Below are 10,831 nucleotides of genomic sequence, written 5' to 3'. Positions count from 1 at the left end.
CCGATGACTCGCCGAGTCCATAAAATTCTGAGTCCACTCGCACCCAACTCACCGAGTCATCCCTTGACTCACCGATTCATCGACTCAACCAGAAATATTGGGACTCCCTTGACAAGACTCGCCGAGTCCAAATGGACTCGTCGAGTTCAAGGCCATCTTCAACCTACTCGTCGAGTTGTTCTTCCAACTCGTCGAGTTCTAGGCCATCTTCAAGCAACTCGTCGAGTCCACCCATGTGACTCGTCGAGTACCTCCGTTCTGAATCCATACAGAAGCATCTCAGGCCATGCAATTGATCCAAAACATAGATCCAACCTCCTACAATCCATCCATCACGTAAAGTGGCAAACTTTACGTGAATCTAACGAGATTTAAGCCATTTTCACCTTAGAACCAAGGTTTGGGACATGGTAGCTTCATTAACAACACAAGGATTAGGGCTTTAATGCTCTTAATGTCTTCTCCACTCCAGATCTGAGGTAGCAACCTCAGATCCATCCTCCAATATCAAAGTATCACACAACCAAGCACCCCACACAACCCAAAATGATGGAATTAGAAATGCACAGCCTAAGGACGAAGATATTACCTCCAAAAGATGCCTCAATAGCAGCCAAACTCGAATCCAAGCAAAGCCCTTTCATCCAAGCCACTTCTCCTTCAAGATCTCTTCAATCAACACTTCTCCAAGCTCTAATTTGCTCCACAAATGAACTCTCTACGAATTTATGGCTTCTGGAACTCAAGGGGGGAATAAGGGAGGCTGTGGAGTGGTGTAAGGCTCTTTATATAGGGCTCAACCCCGAAAATTAGGGTTTTCTTCATACAGCACCTACTCGCCGAGTCCATCCCATGGACTCGCCGAGTAGGCCACTTGACACGCGACCATGACTGCGACCTGACTCGCCGAGTCAGCCATGGACTCGCCGAGTCATCCTCTAAAACTTGCACTTTCAGCCCTTCAACTCTACTCTTGCGATTCCGGGATGTTACAACGTTATTTAGAATCTATAAGAAAACCACCTCTCTAAATTTTGTCCTTAACAATCTTCCAATCAAACAATTATTCATTCTCATTGGTGTCCATTAACCATTTCTATGTTTGTTAAAATTTGCATGCCTAGTAACTTTTATGATTTTTTCAAAACTTGTTTATAAATCAAAAAATGTCATAATTAAAAAACCATCTTATCGTTTGCAATGTCAATTCTATTCATGCGCCTTGGTTGTCCAAAACATCAACATTATTATCAATAATAGACCTAAAACTCTAATAAGAAATATGTTAATCTTATCAAAATCGATGTGAAAATATTCATAGTAAAAACTATACGAAAAAAATTATGACAATAAATAATGTGTCTACAATGAGACAATCTATTAACGACTAGTAAAAAAGTAAACAAAAAATTTGTTTTTTTAGTAATAACGTGATAAAGAGGATACATTCCACCCATCCCTCCCCGCCCCAACCCCACTCTTCCCAAAGAAGCCATCTCACCTCTCCTAATCCTCCAAAGGCTCAACTCTCAAAAGAAATTTCCTCAAACTACAAAAATATATAAGGTTGGCAATCTCTATTGCTATTCTTGATTATAGATAAAGGATGACATTTATTGAGGATAACAAACATGCAAAAGATCAGGGGTTAATTGGTATTTACTAAGACTTAAAGGCGATACATATAGTTAAGCCTAACCCCAGGGTGGTCTATGTAAGTTGCCAAAGCGAAACTGTTGGTAATCATAACCGATTTAACTTCCACAAATAGCAAGTTCAATACAGGCGTTGGTCTTTCTTTATCATCTAGGGCGCAATTGGAGTGCAAACTTCTGTAAATCTACTCATTCTTTCTGATTTTTAAAGAAACAATGTCGAATTTCTCTCGCCAAGTTCGGCTATCATCGACTCTGATTAGAGGCATACAGTACAGAATTTCAAGATCATTCACTACAATCGAATGCCATAGACCAACCATTCTTCATAAGAAAGGTGTCGACATTCTTCACAACCCATGGTTCAATAAGGTACATCAATGAATTGAATCAAATGTCACTTTTTGTGCAATGTCGCTTATAATTTCTTTTATAAACTCGGTAATGTTGTCCAAAAAGTGTGTGGGAAGGTTCCCCTTTTTGCTCTTCAATTTATGCGTCTCATTTCCATCAAAAAATTCACAATTCTGCCCTCATGAGGAATTATGAATGATTTGATATTTCAGCCGATCCAATGTAAACGATTAGCCAATCAAATATACATAGTTAATGAATAATGAGTCAGGTTTGAAAAGAATGAATTATTATGATCGCGTTCCATTAATTAACAAATAATCAGGATTAAACTTGACAACTTTGATTAACAGGGAACAGCATTCTCCATGACTGAAAGAGATCGTCTAGAACTACGTGGACTTCTACCTCCAAACATCATGACTGATGAACAACAAATCGAACGCTTCAGTAAGTTAATACCTTCATTTATTTTGCTTGCTACCAAATATAATAAGCATTCCATGTCGCTAAACTATCTTTATAAAATTTACAGTGACAGAGCTGAAGAAGCTTGAGATGAATGCAAGAGATGGTCCTTCAGACACAATCAGTTTGGCAAAGTGGCGAATACTTAACAGACTACATGATAGAAATGAAACGATGTACTATAAGGTGAGTGACTCTTTTAAAAGGTGCATATAACATATTTGGTGTTAACCAATAACAATGTATCTTTGTTATGGCAGCTTCTAATGGCCAATATCAAGGAGTATGCCCCAATAGTGTACACTCCAACAGTAGGACTTGTTTGTCAGAAATACAGTGGATTATTTAGAAGACCAAGGGGGATGTATTTCAGTGCTCTTGATCGTGGAGAAATGATGTCGATGGTTTACAATTGGCCTGCTGAACAGGTACTCTACTTTTAAATAAATGATAGAGTATGATTCTTATTTTTAATTATTAGATACAGATACTTTGGTGTTTGTGTTCAGAAGGGTTTTAACATTTTTGTAGGTTGATATGATTGTTGTTACTGATGGAAGCAGAATCATGGGTCTTGGTGATCTAGGAGTTCAGGGTATTGGAATTGCAATTGGGAAGTTGGATTTATATGTTGCTGCAGCTGGAATAAATCCTCAGAGAGTAATGTTTGCACATTATCCATCTCAATATATACATATTTCTAATACAGTTCACATGCAAACTTATATCTTTTTCCTTTTTTTTTATTGTAACAGGTTCTTCCTATCATGATTGATGTTGGAACCAACAATGAGAACCTTCTAGAAAATCCCTTGTGTAACTTTTTCTCTTCTCTTCTAACATATATTACGCTATTCTTGTTTTTTTTTTTTTTTTTCAAACTTTATTAAGTAAATTATTTTCTTTATGATGATAGTATTATATATATTTTGTTCTAGATTTAGGATTGCAAGAACGTCGTCTTGAAGGTGAGGAATATCTTTCCATTATTGATGAACTTATGGAGGCTGTGTTCAATCGTTGGCCCCATGTGATAGTTCAGGTATTATTTTTTCCAGGTTTTTACCATTTTATTTGTGAATATTCCATCTGGATTCTTATCTTTTATGACTTATGAGGTGTGATTTTATTTTAGTTTGAAGATTTTCAAAGCAAGTGGGCCTCAACGTTATTGCATCGCTACAGAAATACCTACAGAATGTTCAACGACGATGTCCAGGTAAAGCATAATTAATTAATTGATTGTTCTTTTTTGGAGTATGAACTGATAGTAAATGACTATTTTACCCTTGTGTCCAGGGAACAGCTGGAGTTGTAGTCGCTGGTCTTCTGGGAGCTGTAAGAGCACAAGAAAAGATGATGATCGACTTCCCAAAACAAAACATTGTTGTTGCTGGTGCTGGAAGGTGTATATATATATATTATTTATTTATTAATTCATTAGATTTTAACTGGTTTAAAATACAAAAACAATTTTTTTATTATTAAACAAGATAATGATTTATAAGTGCTGAAAACTGCAGTGCGGGAGTTGGGGTTGTGAAAGCAGCGAGGAGAACAATGGCAAGAATGTTGGGAGATAGTAAAGCTGCTTATGATAGTGCACGAAGTCAGTTCTGGGTAGTTGATGTTGATGTATGTATATATTCATATTCATTACAATTGTTTTATTAAACTTGGTTATTACTTATTACTTATTACCATTTACATCTTCCTATTTTTTTGGTGAAATAAATCAGGGTTTAATCACAGAAGAGCGTGCAGGCATTGATAATGAACTCAAACCATTTGCAAGAAAGATCAATGAAACTAAGCGCAGAGGCTTGAGGGAAGGAGCAACTCTTGTAGAAGTGGTGTGTTGACTTTCTTTACACAGTTTGACTGTTTTTTTTTATAGTAAATTATATTTTTTGTACATAGCTGATCATTTTTTTTTCAATGTTGTCCCAAAAGGTTTTCTCATTTTACTTGGAACAGGTAGTAAAAATGTTACAAGAACCTCGAATAAGGACCAAAATTGCAAGAGAAAACTTTATGAGACCAAAATTAAAAGACTCGGTTATATTCAGGGACCAAAAATGTAATTTACTGTTTCTTTTATTAAGTATTTGCATGTACTGATTATATTGGATATTATATGTATTAATCAGGTGCAGGAGGTAAAACCTGATGTACTCCTTGGGTTGTCTGGAGTTGGTGGCTTGTTTTCTAAAGAGGTATAATTTTTTTTTTTTTTTTTTTATTTTTTATTTAGTAAAACACATTGTATTCTATAATTTCATGTAATTGAACTAGTTTTTTTTTTCTAGGTATTAGAAGCGTTTAGAGGTTCAACTTCAACCAGACCAGCAATATTTGCATTGTCAAATCCCACAATGAATGGTATAACTGACTTAAATGGAGAAAGAACCAATCAATAAAGAAAATCAAAGAAATGAGACTTTCCCATTTAAATCATAACTTTTTACAATTTTCTCAAGTGTGCTTAATTATTTTGTTGTATGACAGCTGAATGCACCCCTGAAGAAGCATTTTCTGTCGTGGGAAAACACATTATTTTTGCTAGTGGGAGCCCATTTCAGAATGTTGATCTTGGTTTGTCTTCTGATTTTATATACATATGGGAGTCAGTCTTATTTACCAAAATGTTGATTCAAAATTTTTTGTTTAGATATAAAAATAAATACATGCTTTAACGTTAAATATGAAAATTCTCCCTTAAATTCTTATCTCGTCTTTTATCCCTACTTGGACTTTTTTTTTACAGGAAGTGGAGACATTGGCTATTGCAACCAGGGAAACAATATGTATCTTTTTCCTGGGTCAGTTCTTATCTTATGAGAATGAGGAGGGCATTTAAGTCTTTTTACACAAACAAAATATCAAGAGCCGGAGATCTCTGTCCCACATTATTTGGCAATTTTTATCCTATTGACATCAATACAACCTGTTCTGTTGTGTCCTATATAACAAAAGTGCCTGAGAGAATTTTTATTTTATAATTTTTTTTTTTTTTGAGTAAATCTTGATTGGCAGTATTGGGCTTGGTACTCTTCTATCGGGTGCTAGAGTAATCTCAGATGGGATGTTACAGGCTGCAGCTGAGTGGTAATTTTGTAATTTATAAAACTAGAAAACGGATTATTATTGTTTTTCATAACTTTTTGGTATCTTATATAAACCACAGCCTAGCTGAATGTATGAAAGAGGATGAGGTTGTGAATGGGATGATATACCCTCCAATATCCCGGTAAATATGAATATAATATTGTTTGTTTTTTTTGTGATCAAATATTAATTTAAAATAAAATGTGTATGACATGTCATCCAGCATACGAGAGATAACAAAATCAGTAGCTGCTGCTGTCATTAGTGAAGCAATAGAAGAGGATTTAGCAGAAGGATACCGTGGAATGAACTCTCGTGATCTCCAAAGGCTAAATAAGGTAAAAAAAATTGTAAAGATTTATGAGAATGACCCAATTGAATTATCATAATCAGGATAACTATATATATTATTATTATTTTTGCAGGAGGAAATTCTTGTGCATGTGGAGAACAATATGTGGAGGCCTGATTACCCGAAATTGATCTACAAGGATGATTAAAATCTGTAGCTTTTTATCTATCCACAGAAAGGAAATAAAAAAGGCCAATGTTGACCATTTTTGTGTCATTGGTTTAGGTCCCATGCAAAAGATGCATTAATCAAAAGACCCCAATTGGAAATCAACAAAATAGGAATTAGATTCCTTGGGGAATGGTAATGGAATGAAGCATATCTATTAGGAGTTTTGAGGAAATGTGCTCAATAACAACACCTTTGAAAAATATGTCTATCTTTCCAATGTCCTTTTTTTACTTAGGAAACTTGCCCTCATTTTTGGAACAAAAACAAAGATACACATATTTTTCAGGTGATGTTACCCAGCGCACATACACACACACGTTGTTTTCAGCATATTTAATTTTCATTTCTATTTTGAGATCAATATTCTTTTTAATGTAGTAAAAGGAGATGATTCAAACCCGCAATCTTCAAGGAACTGGAGACTGGCTTTTGATTCAATTTAGAGATGGATGTTAGCATGTTTAATGTAAAACTCATATCAAATTAAAGATTACTGTTGTTGGGAATCCCTTTGCAGTGTTTAATTGCCTTTGATTTTGAAATAAATCACTTCTTATTGCATTATGAATTGCTATTATTTTTTGATTTAAAACGTCAAACGTGATCCAAAATAAGAGAGTAAAGTGTGTTAAAAGTCAACTTTTTTTTTTTTGTTTTTTTGTTTTTTTAATATTCAACTATCATGTACCTCTCAGTTGTAAAACACTGTTTGTTTAATACTTATTTTTTTCCCTTAGTCCAACATTCGTAATGTAGGTTTGTCGGTATGTTTGTAGTGGCAGATCCCACTACCACCTGCTTCTCGAAAAGAAAAACAATTTGAAATACTTTTGTTCGAGTAAAACTTGTAGGACGCCACCACCACAATTTTGAAAAAATAAAAGTAGATTGGGAAGAAATACTAATAAAGATTAAGAAGCTCCAGCCTCACAAAAAAGTAAGAACAAAAGAGAAATACAAAGATGTATTATCTTTAGTACTAAACACATAATTGGTTATCAAAGTTCTAGTCATTTAACTTATTTTGACGGATTAACCAAAAAGTAACTATTAATTGAAAGTTCGTTGTTGATTAAAAGTTGACCAATAAAAAAAAAAACAAATTTTCAAAACTAGTTCTTGTTGTTTTTGATTTTATGTGGTTAACATTCAAATTTAAAAAACTTGCAGATTTAATCATTTTAGCCTAGTTTTATGGAGTCTTTGTTTAAACTAAAAAAATTATTATAGATTTCTACCTTATTTTTAATAACTTATTTAATATTTTAAAAATATTAAAAATAAACGAGCCCACTATCTCTCCCCCTCCTGTAGACTCTACCACCATCTTCTTCGTCTTTTAAGCATGTATTTTCCAGTTGTAGGTATCCACACAACCCTAAACTAACGGTTGATGAACCTAAAAAGTAAGGATGAGCAACGGAAATTGGTAATCACTTTCAGAATCGGAACTGTCTCGAAATCGTCTTAAGCAGTTCGGGTTTTGGTTTTTTATTTATAAAATCACTACCCGTTGGATACCCGCCGGTATATATATATATATATATATATATATATATATATATATATATATATATATATATATATATATATATATATATATATATATATAGGTTCAGGTTCATTTGAGACAATTCTAATTTTGTGAGACCGTGAGACCAAATCTAAAAATAATTTTAAAATGCAAAATAAATAGAAAATTCCAAAAATTCTTTTTTTAAATATCATTTTCGGAACTTGAATTAACTAAAAAAAATTTAAAATAAAAAATAAAAAATAAATAAATAAAATTAAAAAAAATCCCGTTTTTTTTTTTAAAAAATACGTGAAATATTCTAAATAGAATATATTACAATGACATATTCTAAAAAATAATTTTAAAATGCAAAATAAATGGAAAAATCTAAAAGTTCTTTTTTTAAATATTATTTTCGGAACTTGAATTAACTAAAAAAATTTTTAAAAAATAAAAAAAAAATCTTTTTTTTTTTAAAATACGTGAAATATTCTAAATAGAATATTACACTGTACATAGTCTAAAAATAATTTTAAAATGCAAAATAAATGGAAAAATCAAAAAATTCTTTTTTAAAATATTATTTTTGGAACTTGAATTAACTAAAAAAAATTAAAAAAAATTAAAAAAATACGTCTCACGGTATCACAAAATTAGGTCATCTCAGTAATTTGTTTTGAACCTTTAAATATGCATATGTAAATTAACTTTGATTTAAAACTATCTACGTTCAAAATGAATTTGTAGAAGGTAGACATAAGGTACTATTATGTTCAAGGTAAATTCTAACTCATATAAATATTCATTTAGCTATGAACTTCAATTCTTTGAATTTTTTATATTAAAAGTATGAATTTGAAATACATGAAATCGTTGGAGTTTATTTATAGGTTTTAAGAACCCTACACATATTTTTTTTTTTCTTGTTATTCAAGATACTGATATTTTCTAATCTTTATTTTTAATACGTAGCGAATTATGTATTGATGTTATCGATAACTTTCTTGTAAGTTACAATAGATATAATTTTAAAAAGTTTTAAAAACTTAACAAATTTAACGAATCATGTACCTGGTATCGGACCCCCATTTGTTGGGGAGAGGTAGGGCAACATGTGATGGGTAGTACAGAGATTGTGCTTCAGACGAATGAGCAGATACAACAAGCCAGACAGAAGTTGTTGACCGCTCAGAGTCGTCAAAAGAGTTATGCGTATAGGTGCCGATCCGAGCTCGAGTTTCAGGTCGGTGACTTCGTGCTCCTGAAGGTCTCTCCTTGGAAAGGAGTGATCCGATTCAGGAAGAGGGGCAAGTTGGGGCCTCGGTATATTGGACCTTTCAGGGTGATCGCGAGAGTAGGCAGGGTAGCCTACCGTTTGGAGCTACCTGCGGAGTTGGGTCAGATTCACGACACTTTTCATGTGTCACAGTTGAGAAAGTGTATAGCCAACGAGTTGGCAGTGGTACCATTAGAGGATATTCAGGTGGATGTAGGCCTGAACTATGTTGAGAGACCGGTGGCAATTAGAGATTGGAAGGTCAAGGTTCTGAGGAACAAGGAAGTGCCTCTGGTGCAGGTGTAGTGGCAGCATAGGAAAGGGTCAGAGCTGACTTGGGAGCCGGAGCGCGAGATGCGTGAGTAGCATCCAGAGTTGTTTGCAGAGTGAGACTTCGAGGGCGAAGTCTGATTCTAGTGGGGGAGAACTGTAACATCCGGATTCCCAGGTATATTATTTTATTCATTTTTTTTTTTGGAGTTTGTAGAGGGACTCGACGAGTTGGTGCTTAGATTCGCCGAGTACGGTCGCGGATTCTCATCCGGGTTCATGACCGGACTCGGCGAGTCCATGAGTGGACTCGGTGAGTCCACACTGTTTAATAAAACCCTAATTTCCCGGGATTGGCACCTATTTAAAGGCCCTTAGGGCCGTCATTTGCGGCTGCCAAACCCCAGAGAGATACCCTAAGAGATCTAGAGCGTTTGTGAGGGATGAGAGGCCATTTTTGATCATTTGTTGGTGTGATTGCAAAGAGAAGGTAACCAAGGCGAGAGGAGGCTGAAGGAGGAGCGGATCTGGTGATTTTAGAGTTCAGAGACTTCATCTTCAGGTATTTATTCAGACCTTCTTCATTTTTGGTGTTGATTCTTAGAGTTAGGGTTTTCTAACCCCTTTATAGAATGGATATGTGGAGCAATTGGTCCCTTCTCGAGTTTATGCTTTGGATCTGGACTCAAAGAGGTCCAGAGACCTTAACCCTTGGAGCTTTGTGGATTATTTTGGGAGCCATGAACTTAGGAGTTGATTTTTGGGGCTAAATCACCAAGTAGGATCATCTAGATGTTATATGGATGTCAAGGTCTAAACTTTACGTGATTATCATGCTTGGGAAGGTCAGATCTATGGGTTTAAGGAACAGATCTGACCTCAGGATGTCAATGGAGTGCTTGCATGGCATGAACTCGCCGAGTCCAAAGATCAGACTCGACGAGTAGGGTTAGGGTTTCCCATAAATCACTCAGCGAGTAGACTCACCAAGTTGGGGGAATAACTCAGTGAGTCAGAGAGGGATTAGAGGACTGGAGTTCAAGACGGAACTCGCCGAGTTAATCTTGAGACTCGGCGAGTTCATTCGGGGTAGCCCCGCAATTCATGCCAGGTGTGACTCGTCGAGCAAGGGGAGGGACTCGACATGCCAAGCGAAACTAGTAGTTAGTGGACATGTGTGGACTCGCCGAGTTGCCCAAGTGCACTCGACGAGTCAGGTCAAAGTTTGATCGTTGACTTTGGTTAACTTTTAGGGTTTAGTCAACAATGAGGGCCTTTGAACCAAAGGAGGGGTAAAATGGTCTTTTACCCTTCTGAGGGTGCCTATAGAGGGTTGAGTCTAGTTCTGAGAGTTATATTTATGAGGGCATTACTTTATGTGATTAGGTGGAGGTTAGATCGTATTTCTACCGAGTCAGAGATTTACTGAGACATCTGAGGTGAGTCTTCTCACTATACTTTACCTTGAGTGGTAATAGAGTTTTGTGACAGAGTTATTGTATGCTATTATGTAATATGTTGCACTGCATTATTTCTATGTGGTTTATGTCATGTGTATATCATAGTATATCGGAGTTAGAACCGGAAGGTTCACAGAGTTAGGACCAGAGGGTCTACAGAGTTAGGGCCCACAGATTTATAGCCTCGAGTGGCTAGTATGT

At 35.2% G+C, this 10,831-nt stretch overlaps 1 protein-coding gene across 2 annotated transcripts; it reads left to right on the top strand.

Moving 5' to 3' along the window:
* Nucleotides 1-1,806: 1,806 nt before the first annotated feature.
* On the top strand, nt 1,807-6,613 carry LOC145005312 (NAD-dependent malic enzyme, mitochondrial-like). 2 transcript variants are annotated; one of them, XR_013662541.1, is made up of 20 exons: nt 1,807-2,027; nt 2,363-2,459; nt 2,545-2,663; nt 2,738-2,905; nt 3,009-3,137; nt 3,233-3,293; nt 3,416-3,519; nt 3,613-3,696; nt 3,777-3,883; nt 4,001-4,112; nt 4,217-4,330; nt 4,628-4,693; nt 4,787-4,859; nt 4,986-5,072; nt 5,245-5,299; nt 5,514-5,585; nt 5,665-5,727; nt 5,809-5,923; nt 6,011-6,240; nt 6,487-6,613. XR_013662541.1 is itself a non-coding variant. In XM_078964391.1 (19 exons), exons 1-19 carry the CDS (start codon nt 1,872-1,874, stop codon nt 6,083-6,085), a joined length of 1,857 nt encoding a protein of 618 aa, XP_078820517.1. In that variant the 5' UTR covers nt 1,807-1,871; the 3' UTR covers nt 6,086-6,462. The 2 variants fall into 2 exon arrangements, 1 of the variants encoding a protein (XP_078820517.1); XM_078964391.1 differs by lacking the exon at nt 6,487-6,613 and having other exon boundaries at nt 6,011-6,462.
* The last annotated feature ends 4,218 nt before the right edge of the window (nt 6,614-10,831 follow it).

The sequence above is a fragment of the Lactuca saligna genome, chromosome 7, assembly GCF_052625555.1.
Source record: "Lactuca saligna cultivar CGN05327 chromosome 7, ASM5262555v1, whole genome shotgun sequence".
Taxonomy (NCBI): Eukaryota; Viridiplantae; Streptophyta; class Magnoliopsida; order Asterales; family Asteraceae; genus Lactuca; species Lactuca saligna.
The sequence above is the reverse complement of the archived record's forward strand: the minus strand, read 5'-3'. Positions and strand labels throughout refer to the sequence as shown.